Genomic DNA, 14,974 nt, shown 5'->3' on the forward strand with positions numbered 1-14,974 from the left:
GCATGAGTTTGAATGAATGATGGATTGTAGTAGTTGCACCAGCTGAATGCCGGAATACTACATATGATGTAAATGAGCTTTAGCTGGTTACTTTTGAGACAATCATAAGTTTTTATTCCAGCTTAATTGACTGACAATTGATTGATCTTTTGGCTTTCCATCAGAACGTATCAAGTCACATGTTGGAAGCTTCTGTTGGATTTTCTCAACTGTTTCTGCCGCTAATAGCACACAAGAAAAGCCAGGTTTATATTTCTCACGTTTGATGTAGTTAAGGAATTGGAATCAAAGTGAATAGCTGGGATGGGTAGTTCCATCTATATATATTGTATACAAGACTTGAAGATGAAGGAAGGATATGGGATAAGTTTGATCCTCATTTTCTTGCCTTTTGGTCATGACTGGTTGTGGCTTATAGCCTTATATTGGTTCTTCAGGTTAGTGATTTAATTCTCACATAAATGAACTTTAGTAATCATGGGATGTGAATACATATCTTGGTATCTGGTGTTTGTTCTGAACCAATTCGTCTTATTCCTTCTCAATTAGTAATCAGTAAGACTTTGTTTTTCGGCTATACCTACATGTGATCCCAACATAATTTCTTCTCTCTTTTTTGTTTTTGTTGTTATTCATGTGGTGCCTCTGAATTAATCTCTAGGACTGTTGAGTATGAACCTATAAAGGATACATGAGTCCTGCGGTTGCGTTTATTCCATACTAGATTCTCGTCACATGTGTTGCACGTGTATCCCATGATAATAGTACAAACATTTTAAAATTATACAAGTAATATTGGAATATGTTTGATGAGATACACTATATTTGAAGGGAGAGATCTACAAGCTCGAATTGATTAATTGTGAGTCTATTCGACCGACTTAGTTGTTGAACGTAAAATGATTAGATATCGTTTGAACACCTAAAATTGTTATGTAAATAAGATTGTCATAGCGAATACTTAACAATGTTCTTGCTTATTTCTTTTAATGTGTCAACGACATATAATAGAAATTTATGGTAAAAGTTCTTTTGTTTATTGTTATTCCTGTCTTTTGCCCTCCACAAATTCCTTCTTGGCCGCCCAGAGTGTTGAGCTTTGCTTTAGTATATCAATCTTAATTAACTATTTATATTGAACTAAAAAACAATATTAAAAAGTACCCACCTTTTCTTTAATATCCACTTATTTATCACATTTCTTTGTTTTGATTAAAAAAAATAGCATTTTTTATCCCAAATAAAAGAAAAAATATTTTCCCTACCCAAAAGCCAAAGACATCTGTAACGTGGAACTAATAAGACGTGAAAGAAAAAGTGTAATGGAGAGTGTGGAGACTTCACAAAACAATATGCAGTATTCACACTATGATAACATTAAAAATCTCATAACTAAAGTAATATAAGTTGTCATGGTTCACTACGATAGATCTTAAATTAAACTCATATGTAAATTCTCAGATTACCTATTTGTATTCTTTTCAGTTTTCATGGGAAAAAAAAAACGCATGACTATACAATTAAGGTCGTGTAGGAATTAGATTTAATTATAGAGCAATGTTTGATTAAGGGCATGCTACTTAATACGATATTTATTGTGAAGTGTTTTTATGACTTTGTACATTAGTCTAATAGGAATAGTGTTTGATTGAAGAGTAAAAAGGTCGTTAACTTTTTATGGGCATTATGGTAATCTAACTTTTCACTTAAAAGCTCCCCACTTTTAATAATATATATGATCTACATACACGTAGTGTTTTCTAAGGAAAGGACATATTGTCAAGTCCATATATCTATATCTTTTTGGGTACACCAAAATGCTCTAAAAGTAAGTGGACAGGAGAGAATTTGGAGGCAAAGTGAAGATGGTGTAGTATGTATCATGAATAACAATAATTATCCGAGTCATATTAAAGCGTATATGAGCCCGTTTGGATTGACTTATAAGTTGCTTAAAAGTTGCTTATAACCTGTTTTCAGCTTTTTTGAGTGTTTGGCTGGCTAGCTTAAAATCATTTTGTGCTTAAAATAAGCTCAAAAAAATAATTGGGCCCATTTAACTTAACTTATCTAAAGCAGCTTATAAGCTGAAAACAGCTTATAAGCCAAAAAAAAAATAAGTTAGACTACCCAACTTATTTTTTTTAGCTTATAAGCTGCAAACAGCTTATAGGCATAAGCCCATCCAAACAGGCTCTATATCTATTCTTGATTAAGAACTAGCATGTGTGTGACTTAAAAAGGATAGCAGAAATGTATGGAGGGGAATGGACCAAAATTTTAAATAAAAATGTCCATATATATACTTGTGCAAATTGAGGGGGGAAAAAAAACAACAAAGAGTAAAAGGAAAGTAATCTTATTGAGATGCTGTGTTATCGTTATTGATTGGGGTAGATGAAAGATGGCCTCGACCACTTGGTGTTATCGTTATTGACTAAACTTGATTTGTTTGTGATACATAAGAAGCTTCGCAACTACAGTAATTGCAAAACTTTCTCTCTTTTTGATTACTCATTATCAGGTATAATTTCACCAATTTTCATTACTTTATTCATGGAATACAATCCGTTGCTAGTTTCATGATGGTTGAGAATCATGTCGATAGGAAGTGCAGCTTTTTGTAGAATTTTATAGTAAAGTGAGGTAATCAGCGTCATTATTTTGTCTTATAATTACACTACACCGTCAAGCTTTCTTTTTATTCAATACACATGTCGTAGTCTGTTGCAGTATATCCCTGCTTTTTTAGTTTTACTTAGACGCTCACAAAATAGTATGGAGAGGATGTTTCCACTGTTTGTGGACATGCCACATGAAATACTCAAACAAGATGATCGGATTTGTAATTCTAGATGGAGAAAACAATTTCCAAGAAGTATCGATGATGTGAGTTCATGGAAATTGGATTGTATTGTTATGTGTAATATTTGATTGTTTATTCGTGTTTCCACTTGTTTCAGTAGGTCGAAAGCCTTCCTTTAGTAGTGTGAACCATACAGAGCATTTGCGTGATGAGAACAGAGAAAGGTTTAGAAAATGTCAGGTGCAATTCAAAGATCTGGTTGGTTTCCATCTTACAGTTAGCTGCATTGCATGTATAGAAATGTGAACTTTGGCTGTTTCAGATCATAGTGGTTGAAATAGTTGTGGTATTTTTGTGAACGGTTTAATTTTTGTACATAATATGTACAGTGGCGTGAATACCATACTACTGAGATACATTATGGTGTTAATCACTTTGACATATGCATTGCACTTTTCAGAATTCCTTTTCTGGGTAATTAATAGACTTGATGTTGCCTCCTTAGCTCATGACTAACTTTTGAAACTGATCTAGTTTTTGATATCAATCATGGGAAGCCTATTGAGTCAAAAAAAATTCTTTTATCATTTCTAGTTGTTAGCTTTCAATCACAAGCACTTGGCTATATAGTAGTCAAACTATTGTATCAGTTAAGTAACAAGTTGATATTTGAAATCTTTGCTTCCCCCATCTTTAAGGCGATGGATCTGAAATCTCTGCATATATATAATAGGCTTCAATTGAAGTCTCTGAGACATTTATATACCAAGACAAAGATATACTCAAAGCTAAGATTAGGTTACTAAATTACACTGATATGGTTGTTCGTGCTATAGAACATATCATGCTAGGGAACAACTCAACATAATCCTTTGTATATTTTGAGACGTTAACACCAATGGTACGATCTTATGGGCTAAATATTATCCAAATCCAAGCGGAAGGACATACAAGCAGTCAAGATTCCCTTCCAGTTTGAACAAAGTTATCTAAAGAAAACAAGACTTTCAACATAACTATAAATTCCTTGGATGGACACATGAAGTACCTGACTTTAAGTTCAGGATGAATACAATGTCCCCATCACGAGCTGTGCAGGATGATTCAAATCTATGTATCCAAATTGGAGGAAAGTGAATGATATGTCTCTCCCATTTTCTTTTTGGAGTCTGCTCTAAAATCCACAAGTCGAAGTATCCACTTCCCTCTTTCCTGTAATCTATGACTGCTAATTCCCCCTTCACCTCTATTAAATAACACACGCAGAGGTGCATTCCACATTTCCACAATGCCATAATTTCAAAATTTTCATATGTAACATCAAATGCAACTATAGCTATAGCATATTTGGAATCGCTAACAAACTGATAGGTAACTCCTCTAATGCAAACACCAGGCTTAAAACACAAAGTAGAACGGGAAATGCTTTGAGTCTCTCTCAATGATTTGTCTATACCTAAAGTTAAAACCCAGTGTTTTATGTACCCTTATCGAACATGATTTGTTGTTCCAAGAACTTTGTACTTCTTTTCTTCTGGCTCAAAACCTAATGAATAGTTATACGGACAAAATTCTTCATTTAGGCTGGATAGAAATCTTACTTCTCTTGTACTAGGATTGCAAATTGCAACACGTTCTGCAGATAATGATTGCCAAATGCAAAATAAAGCATTAATGCAATCCAACCAAGTTGATGCTGATGCAGGGGCACTTTGGAAGATTTTATCAAATCTCTCAGTTTGAAGAAAATAGGCAGTCTTTTCCATCTTCTTTTTGCTCAGCTGTGTAAAAAATATTTTCCATTTGGCACAGAAAGAATTTTGATCCACCAGAACAAGTTATAGAACGACAATTATGGATATTCACAAAATTCTATTTGAATACAAGAGAATTAAAAAAAATTAACACACTTGAAACGCAATAAAGACTTAGCAGGAAACCATGAGAATATTCAAAGATTATTTCTTGAGGAATTGATAGAGTTCTTCCTCTAAAATTCATCTTCTTCTCCATTGTTGATTGCTGAAGGCTGGCGGCTGAAGTAATTTAATTTCTTTATTTCCTTCCTAAACCTTTTTTTTTCTTAGGTACAAAATCCTTCCTTTTAAAGAAGCAGTAAACTAAACGTTTTCTATTAGGAGAAGAAAAAGGGGAAAATTAGTACTAATAAGTCTTATTTTTTCCTTTTAAAAGCTTTAAGTTATTGAGAATCCTCTCATAAGTTAAAAATCAATTTACATCACAATTAGTATTAAACTAGTGAATTTATATGCAAAATTATCAACATCCTAATAATGAATTTAGATGTTATCACTCTTTTCTATAATAAAAAATATATATTTAGGTTAATCCGAAAGCTAATTCGTACACTTACATAACCAATGAAGATTATTTATGTTTTTATCTGATTAACAAAGATTCACTGAGTAGTTAAGAGAATTATTTATATCTATACTATATTAAAAGTACGAAGGGTCTTAGAAATGTTGATTGAACTTTTGTCCTTCGTTAAAAAACTATACAATAGAAAAAATTATCATTTACTATTTTTCTCAGATTATTGTTTAATTATATTTATAAATAATATACATAATATATAAACAATAGCTGCCGTCTATACGCATAACTTTTCTTTATTATGTTTAGGACTCTTTGGGTTTTTCTTTGATTGGGTTTAGGATTCTTAGGATGTTACTGCCTTTTTGCTTTTCTTTAGTTAGGTATTGGTTTCAAGTTAGGTTTTGGTTATCTTAACTAACCTAGGTTTAGTATTCTTTTAATATCACTACTAAAAAAACAGTATTTCTCGACCTCAAAAAACCGATCTCAATTGAGGTCGGAAAATAACCGACCTCATGAGGTCGGTAAAGTAGTAATATTTATTTTTCAATTTTTTTTAAAATAAACCGACCTCATGAGGTCGGTAATATAATACTAAAATTTGAAAAACGTAATGTATCGACCTGACTAGGTCGGAAATTTATTTAATGCTAAATATTATAATTTTATTTTTAATTTAAAAAAATACCGACCTCACAAGATCGGATTATTAAAAATAATTTTTAATAAACCGACCTCATGAGGTCGGTATTCTTTTAAATTAAAAATAAAATTATAAAATAATTATACATACCGATCGGTATAATTAGTCAAATAGTTTTAAACCCCATCCGGTCACTTTCTTTTTATTTTTCTCCTTCTCTTTCTCTCTCTTTCCTGCTTCCCTCCCTCTCCTCTCTAAGGATAATTTACCAAATTGATAACTAAGGGAAATTGTACAGTTTCGATTGTATAGTTAGACGGTGGGATAGAGACGATTGACAGAGAAATTTGAACGGATAATCAGAAGACCAGAAGGTATTTAAAAAACCCTAATTTTATCATTTACTCAAATTCTTCTTTTTATGGTTAATTACTTGTTTTTTTTGTTAATTAATGTATTGCACTAGCACTAGCCGTAATGGGAGTATCTTTTTATGGTTAGTTACTTGCTTTTGTTGCTTTTGAAGTATCTTTTTTTTTTTTCCAGATTTTTTGGTCTGTTTTGGATCATTTTTTGACTGTTTTTGTTCAGATTTTTGATAGTTGTGTTTCTTTTTTTTGACAGTTTTCGTTTAGGTTTTGTTTAAGTTTTTTAATCAAGTTTTTTATTCATGTTTTTGCTTATTTTGGCATGGAGACTTTTAGTTTGAGTAATAGTAAATTCGCATTTGAAATTGAGTAAGTTGCTAATACATAGGTGGTTAGTATGTAGTTATTAATGGAAGTTAAAAAGATTTTGGTTGGTTTGTAGGAATTAGTTTCTTATAGTCATGTTCCAGCATCTATTGAAGTCATTGCGTCCAGTGGCAGAATTGGAGGAAGAAAAGATTGGAAGCTAAGGAATATTCCAAGAATTTAGTTGCAAGTGCAACATTCTCTGTTGAAAATTTTAACCATAAAGGGAAGGGGAAGTTACGAATGCAAAGTAAATTAAGTACTACTGGAAGAATTGTGAAGGTCAATAGAGATAGTCTATTGGCTTTCAGTGCTGATTTGCACAAGTCTTGAATTATTTGGCCTTTCATCATAATATATATTGTTGTGGCTGTTGAGAGTGGGAAAACTGTTTTTCCCATTCTCGTAGTTTCTATTTGATATACTTTAGTTAGATGCTCTTGTGAAAAGGGATTATATACTTGTATGTATCCAATCGGAAATCTAGCAAAGGTTTATAGAATTTTCATATTTTCATATCTGCTAACTATCTCATATTGATGGTATTTAATGGCTAAATATCTCATGATGATAAGAAATCATCCACTTCCATCCATCAGCTCTCCTTTTTATCACACCAGCAGCCACGAAAAAACAGATCTGTCCATTATTTCCAAAATTGAATCCGGTATCTTCAAGGCAAATATGCACCCAATCCTTTCATAAGTGAGTTGGAGAGGAAGTTCTGCAGCCTGCAATGAGGTAAAGAAAATTTCAAGGATTGATGCACATGATACGAGATAATTATTCCTTGGTTCTCAGTAGCCTAGAGTCACCCTCTATTACTGTAAAATGGCTATGTTTCAATTATAATGTAGTTGATTGTACAAAAAAAAAAAAAAAAAAAAAAAGAGATAAAATGATAATTCAGGTAATGTTGCAGAAAAAGTTAAATCTCTTCATGATGACTTGGTACAGATGATGACACTGTAAGTTTCGCTACTTTGACATTATTCCTTTTGTTAAATATACTAAGTTCTTTTATCTGATATGATAGCTGTGTCAAATATATTTCTCAGCAGTTGAAGAGCTCCTGAATCAAGCGGAACAAGATTACTATATTGGGTATGTTGCTGATTTCTTCTTTTGGGAAGCAGCTTTAATATTAACTATTAATATACTTTTACTTTGATATTTTTCCCAACAAATTCAATCTTTATTTATGGCGTCATAAGTTGTTGTTTGGATTGGAAAAGTGAATATGATGTGATATATTGTTCTTCCTTTGTAGCTGAACTGTTTCAGGACAAATAATTCTTCATGCGGTCTCATGGTTTGCGGGCGAGCTGTTAAGGTGATGAATCTGAAGATAGCAAAGATATTATCGAGGAAGATGATGATGACCAGAATAAAGAGGAGGTGATGGAAAAGAAGGTGAGATTTGTTTTTTCTGCTTTTATAAAGTGATTCAAGTTTTTCCCGTTTACCTAAGTTGGGATATTCATGTGAAAGAGGGTTCTTAGTTTTTTACATATTCTGTTTGCAAGGTAAAAGTTGATGTGTTGTCTCTTCTTAGCTGCTACATGTTAATAGAAGGATGTTATAACCAAAAAAGTTGCTTTTAAGAGTTAATTTAACAGTGTGTTGTTCTCACATCAAAGGCTTGAATCATTGAAAAGAGGGGGGGGGGGGGGGGGGGGGGGGTTGTAAATCAGCAAAGCCAGAAATGAGGTAACTCTTTTATTCATTCTTTTGTCCTACTGCTTCATATATTCAATGGCTTTTATTTAAATCATACTATTTCATGAAATTTTGTAATATCCATGGAATCATCTATGTGTCGTGTAGTCATCGGTTTTACCACCGGAATACCTATGAGATTGTGGTCAGCCGATTTGGTTTATTGTTTTCATCTCCATAACTTAAAAGTCGGTTTACTTTTTGGGATCTCTGCAAATTTTTGAACGATTAAACCCACAAACCCATCTCTCCTTTCCTTCACTCTCACAGTTACCCAGATTTAACAGAGCTCAGTTCAAAGTAACATTATAGGAAAAGAACGATGGCGATCAGACAAAGTCGAATGGTTGTAAGTCGAAGGACAGAGGAACTGAAAATGATAGCCATGGAGGTAAACATAAGTCTTTATTGTTTAATACATTCGATTGTTGCTAATGGGACCTTAGTGGGTGATTTGTTAGTTTTCTGTTCTTTTAGATAGTCTCTTGTCGGGTTTCCTACATGCATGTTAGTACATTTCTCCGATTCGCTATACATGTTTGGAACTAGACACTTGGGTGCATGATTTTGGATATTAAAGATACATGTGTGATCTTTTCTATTGTTAGTGAAACTTAATTCTTTTTTCCCCTGTTCAATAATGAAAATACATCTTATCAAAGGGAAAATAATATTGATAGCCGAAAAGGAAATTTTCACATGTATATGCTCATATGACTGTGTCGACTTCCTAATAATCACTGGTCCTTAGAACTCAATGAGAACACAGAAAGTCTCTCTAAACATATATTCCAAATGAAACGAAGTAATGTACTTATGCTCCCCAATTTTGTTCGGTTCCTTTCAAATTACTTATGTTCTGCATTAGAGTTGGAAAGTAAGTTATTTTCCTTTTTTTTTAAAGATCAACAAAAGACAATTTATTATAAGTCCTGACTTTGAAGACTTAATCGGACCACAGGAAACAATAGACTGTACAAGTATTATGCAAATGATGTTTAAACTGCAATGGTTAAAAGTTAGAAAGCAATTGCAAGTTCAATTTGAATTGGGACTTGCCGGATTTTTATCTCTTATTCGTTCAAATTGAACACAGATGGCAGCAGGAGGACTGAGGGACCAATTGGGGCTGGTGGAATTTGTAGAGATCATCTAGGTAATTTGATCATGGCATTCCAGCAATCTCTGGGAACTGGTAGCAGCAATCTGGCCGAGGCAAAGGCAGCTATGATAGGTCTTAAGTGGTGCAAGGAGTACGGTGTACCTTGGTTATTACAAGAAGTTTTCAATGAAAGTCGGAAGGTAATCGATGAAAGTAATTGCATCATTCAACATTGTTATAGAGAAGGAAATCAAGTGGTGGACGCATTGGCAAAGGCAAGTTTGATAATACCAAACCAAGTTTCTAATTCGGCGAATGACTTGCCTAGCTATGCTAAAGGTCCTTAAAGGCTTGACTGGATAATGATGCCATCTTTTAGACACAAGCACAAGAAGCACCAGTTTGTTTAAATCAGTTGTTTAGTTTCCAGGTTGCCCCTCCTTATACCCCTGTATCTTTTTGTATATGTTTACCGGAGGGAACTTGGTTTTTAATGTTATTCCTTCTTATGTATAGCTGCTTCATTGGGACTATGGATTCATGGAAATCCTGCAAGTTTGTACATAATTTTTGGTAATGATATAAAGGGCCACGCCACCATATGGCGTAGTTGCATTTAAATAAATAAAAAACGGTTTAGTTATTCGTTCAATCTATAAGCTATTTTGCATTGTCTGATCAGTAGTTGGAACTTGGAAGTTAAGTTTGTTTCTAGAGTGTATTCTTCTTTCACCATTTATATATTAATGGTTGACAGTATTAAATATTCTGGTGAATTGTTGGCAGCTATTTGAGCTGGTTTTAGTTGAATATAAAATTGTTTTCGTCTTGACAGGGGCAGCTTGAATAGCAGCGGGATCCTACCAATTTGTTTGCAAAATACCGACCTCATGAGGTCGGTTTTCTGCAAAATGTTCCAAGAAATTGCAAATTACTGACCTCATGAGGTCGGTTTTATGCATAATATTCCCAGAAATTGCAAATTACCGACCTCATGAGGTCGGTTTTTTTGCAAAATATTCCCAGAAATTGCAAATTACTGACCTCGTGAGGTCGGTTTTCTGCAAAATATTTCTAGAAATTGCAAATTACCGACCTCGTGAGGTCGGTTTTCTGCAAAATTATCTAGAAATTGCTAAAGCAATATATCATATATTCATATAAATTACCGACCTCTCATATCATTATATTATTAATATAATTTACCGACCTAATGAGGTCGGTATTTTATTTAATTAATACCCGACTAAAAAAGTATTACCGACCTCATGAGGTCGGTAATAATTTCGACCCACTATTTTCCGACCCAATTTTGAGGTCGGTTTTTGCCCAAAACCGACCTCATGAGGTCGGAAATTGCCATTTTTTTTTTGGTCGGAAAATCCTGTTTTTTTAGTAGTGTATCAAATTAACGCTTGTGTCTTCTTTTTGTTTAGTGTCATAGCGAACAAGTAAAGAAGGAATGACCACACGAAGTCGTTAAAGGCGGGCATCCGTCCATCCATCCTTCCATCTGAACAAAGGCATCCGAACTAAAGTAATTTAAATTACTCGAAAGAGAAGAGCATTTGGTGGATGTAAATATGCTTGTGATCTGAGGTAAGGTTATGTATTAGTAGATGTTTGTGCATTTTTTATAAAGAATTGTGAATTGAAAGGATATCAGTCATGATTTTTGTTTACAATATCTCATATAAGATTATTTTAATTTAAAATAAATGTATTTATTGTTGTTGATAGATTATAGTTTCACCGAGTTTAATTTCTCACATCTATTTGCTGCAATAATAGGGTTGTCTCCCTAATTTTCTTCTCTTTTTCTCCATTGTAAACATATGTGTAATGCCTCACGCATCCACCGTATGACATTAATTTTTCTTAGGATTTTATATTAGCGGTTATCTATGTCTAAGATTGTAATAATGCTTCATATCTATCTTCTTTGAGATGATCCATTCTTCTGTTTGATCAAAGACATCCAAGTAATTCACTTAATTGGAAAGGAGTTTGGCCGAGGTAAATTTACTTGTGATTTGAGGTAAAATTATGTAATAGTAGATGTTTATGCGCTTTTGATAAACTATAGTAAATTGATTAGGTTATATAAACTACCGTAGGTTTTGTATTCTTTTATTATCAATTTATACTTGTGTCTTCTTTTGTTTAGTTTTGAGATTCACTTAGGGCCTGTTTGGAAAGCCACCTGGTAATTGGAATTGGTGTAATTACTAGGGTAGTAATTACACATCCTAGTAATTACACAGTAGTGTAATTATAACGATCTGCTTGTTTATCGTAACGTAATTACAGTGTAATTACAAGCGAGTTGTTTGGTTGCACAAGTGTAATTACACAGTTAGTTTAATTTAAAAATAAAATTTAATTATAAATAATTTAAAATTAATATTTAAAAAATATTTGTGTTTATAAATGATATTAAATTAGTTATTTAATAACACATTGTTTCTTGAAAATATAGTAATTAATAATCATATATTTGTAACTATATTATAAAAAATAATTGATGTATATTTTTCAAATTAATAATATTTAATTTTAATTAATTATAAAACTTAAAAGAAGACTTTTTTGTGAGAATGTCATGGATTGGATGTTTGACAAAAAAAAATTATAAATATAATGCCATAACATTATTCAAATGTTTGACACAAAAATCCATCAAATATAAGTGAAAAATAAACAACATGCAATGTAAAACCAAATAACTTAAAATTGAAAGTATAACCTAAATTCAAAATCCAAAAGAAAAAGTTTAACATAATACTCTTATGTCAAATTCAACATTACATAAGTAAGTTCCAGAGTAACTTAAGTAAATAATTCATAAGAAAGGGGAAAATATAAGTCTATAACCTCATTCACAGCGAAATTCTACTTTAATAACGTCACTCGTCATATGCCAAGTTTGTTAATAACTCATTCTTTCCAATATTAAGAGGTGTGGTTTCAAAAATTAAAATAATAACACAGTTATGCTAAATGAATAAAATAAAAAAAAATAGAGCAATTACATGGAACCACAAGAAGTAAAGGTTAGGAATAAGAAGAAAGGAAATGAAAAATAAATAATATCAAAAGAAAAATACATTTTAAAAATTAAAAAATTAAAAAGAAATAAAAAAATAAATTAAAAATCAAAAGAAATTAAAATAATAGAAATAAAAAATAAATTAAAAATAAAAATACATTTAAAATAAACAAAAAAGAGACAAACTAAAAGTAATCTTGTAATTACAGGGTGTAATTACACCCAATTCTCAACCCCCTCCCATTGAGAATTGGAGAGTGTAATTATACCCTCTCAATTACACCCAATTTTCACCTAACTGTGTAATTACTTAGTCAAACAAACAGGCCAAACTGTATAATTACACCCAATTCCAATTACCTGGGTGGCTTTCCAACCGGGCCCTTAAGGTGTCTAGAATTTAAAATCAAGAAATTTGAGGAGCTGAACACTTCTATAAACGAAGCCACTATTATCCATTGCTTATCATAAATATCGACGATTAACTCTCAAGGCATAGCAAATAAGTAAAGAACGAATGACCAAACAAAGTCGTTAAAGCCGGGCATCCATTCTTCCGTTTGATCACAAACATTCGAGCCAAAGTAATTTAATTAACTCAAAAGGAGTAGAACATTTGGTAGAGGTAAATTTGCTTATGATCTGAGGTAAGATTATGTAATAGTAGATGTTTATGCATTCTTGATAAACAATTGTAAACTGAAAGGTTGTCAGTGGTTAACTTTGTTTACAATATCTCATATACGATTATCAATTTAAAATTGATGTATTCTTATGTACAAGTTGTTTGGATCATTACCTACAAATCATCTACATCATGTGTTTAGAAGTTGATTTTTTTTTTAATGTATTTATTGTCACCATATATGGTTTCAACATGGAACTTTGATATTTGTTGCCCTAGAGTTTTTTAGGAAAATTGCAGGATTTAAAATGATCATATCTCAAAGAAAAAGATATTTGATCATGTTACAACACATGTCTTTCTGGTTGGATTTCAAAAAAGACGCCTATCACATATACACCTTTTAATAGTACTTGAATAAGGAGTTATCTTTGACAATATGATAAGTCGTGGATTTTCAGGCTTTCTACATCCACTACTTATGCTTTTTAGGAGTCATTTCAAGTATTTTTCTCTATTTCTATTATGTTTTTGTGTGTTTTCAGATTTTGTGAGTTCGAGGGAATAAAGGGAACAAAATGGCAGAAAATGGAGCAAAAATGATCAGAATGCGGCGAAAATGCGGCACTGGAAAGTGGAGATGCGGTCGCAAGTTGTTTGCACAAATCAACAGAGAGTTTACCAAAATATAGCAAGATGCAAAGCAATATGCGGCACACAAACTCCAATACTCGGTCAAATACTCCAGCTCTGAGTATCCAGTGAATTAGACAAAGTGCACCAGATTGCGGAGCACATGAGACATCGCAAACTGCAGATGCGGTTGCATACTCCTGTTGCGACCGCATACTTGGTGCCGAATGTCGTCATTTAGGCAATTCTTGTACTTATTGTTCTCCCTCTATAAATACTAATGCCTAGGTTTTTGTGGACATCATTGAATATTCTTAGATAGACTTATTGTTGTCTTTTAGCATTTAGAGCATTGAATAGTGGTGGTTGAAGGTTTCAAAGAGAATCTTTCACTTTTGTCATCAACTTCCATTAATTATTGGAAGCTTTATGAATATTCTCTTTACCATTGTTTTGTATTTAATGAACATGAGTAGCTAAACCATTTAGCTAAGGTTGTGGGATCAAATATGTTAGTTATGTGATTGGATCTTTCATATTTAAACTACATTTGTATTAAAGGTGTTTTCTATCAACTCTTCAAGATTTAATGTCATTTAATGGTGGCCAACATTATTTGTACCTAAACATTCTTACTTTACTGAAAAGAAAGTAAGGGTTAGGAAAATAGTTAATAGCAAGAATTTGGGGCTTTAAACCCTATAAATAGCTTGAGCTAGGAATAGGAAAACTACTTGAAGCTAAAAATGGGGATTCACATTTGTAACATTCTAAGGCTTGGAAAAGCTTAGTAATGAAATTTAATAATTTGGTTGAAAGACTTTTGGTAAAACCAAGCAACCCATTGTTTATCACACCTAAACATATAAATTAGTGGAATCGATACCCAATTGCATTACTTTCCTTTGGAACCACAACCTTAGTCATTTTACCAATAGATTATCTTTTTAACAACAATTAGCGAGAAATTAGTTAACAAACTTCAAACCAATCATTATTATCCCCCTTTCCCTAGAAATATAGACTAATAGTCGAGCGTTACACTTAGTAAGTATATTTCTTCATTGTATTCGTTATGGGATTCAATCCCAACCTCGTTGGGTTCTATATTTGAACAACAACCACTTTACTCCTATTTTAAAGGTGTAATTTGGGCGTATCAAATTTTGGCGCCGTTGCCGGAGGAATACGGTCTAGAAATTTACCAATTACTGTAAAACTCTACTTTCAGTCTTTATTTCTCTTCTTACTTTCTTGTAGTCAATTGTGTTGATTCAAGTGAAATGACGGATTCTGATTCCAATGATGGCATGGTGGAGGAGC

General features: G+C 32.5%; 1 protein-coding gene and 1 long non-coding RNA gene across 23 annotated transcripts; both read left to right on the forward strand.

Moving 5' to 3' along the window:
• The first annotated feature begins 446 nt into the window (after nt 1-446).
• On the forward strand, nt 447-3,310 carry LOC132638346 (uncharacterized). 2 transcript variants are annotated; one of them, XR_009581691.1, is made up of 2 exons: nt 447-2,889; nt 2,964-3,310. It is a non-coding gene; the product is annotated as an uncharacterized LOC132638346 (long non-coding RNA). The 2 variants fall into 2 exon arrangements; XR_009581692.1 differs by having other exon boundaries at nt 2,967-3,310.
• A 2,679-nt stretch (nt 3,311-5,989) lies between these two features.
• LOC132638219 (uncharacterized) lies at nt 5,990-14,176 on the forward strand. 21 transcript variants are annotated; one of them, XM_060355246.1, is made up of 6 exons: nt 5,990-6,163; nt 7,446-7,491; nt 7,582-7,627; nt 7,794-7,936; nt 8,555-8,633; nt 9,339-9,996. In XM_060355246.1, the coding sequence occupies exons 4-6, from the start codon at nt 7,925-7,927 to the stop codon at nt 9,689-9,691; spliced, it is 444 nt and encodes a 147-aa protein (XP_060211229.1). In that variant the 5' UTR covers nt 5,990-6,163; nt 7,446-7,491; nt 7,582-7,627; nt 7,794-7,924; the 3' UTR covers nt 9,692-9,996. The 21 variants fall into 21 exon arrangements, 17 of the variants coding, with proteins under 17 accessions (XP_060211229.1, XP_060211233.1, XP_060211166.1 ...); XM_060355250.1 differs by having other exon boundaries at nt 7,585-7,627; XR_009581679.1 differs by lacking the exon at nt 5,990-6,163 and adding exons at nt 10,781-10,943; nt 13,564-14,176 and having other exon boundaries at nt 6,170-7,627; nt 8,513-8,633; nt 9,339-10,239.
• The last annotated feature ends 798 nt before the right edge of the window (nt 14,177-14,974 follow it).

This window comes from Lycium barbarum, chromosome 1 (assembly GCF_019175385.1).
Source record: "Lycium barbarum isolate Lr01 chromosome 1, ASM1917538v2, whole genome shotgun sequence".
NCBI lineage: Eukaryota > Viridiplantae > Streptophyta > Magnoliopsida > Solanales > Solanaceae > Lycium > Lycium barbarum.

Bases quoted from the DNA above. Each gene is read 5' to 3' on its own strand.
- LOC132638219 (XM_060355183.1), top strand. The intron at 8,634-9,338 runs GTAAACATAAGT...AATTGAACACAG, and splicing joins TGAAAATGATAGCCATGGAG to ATGGCAGCAGGAGGACTGAG.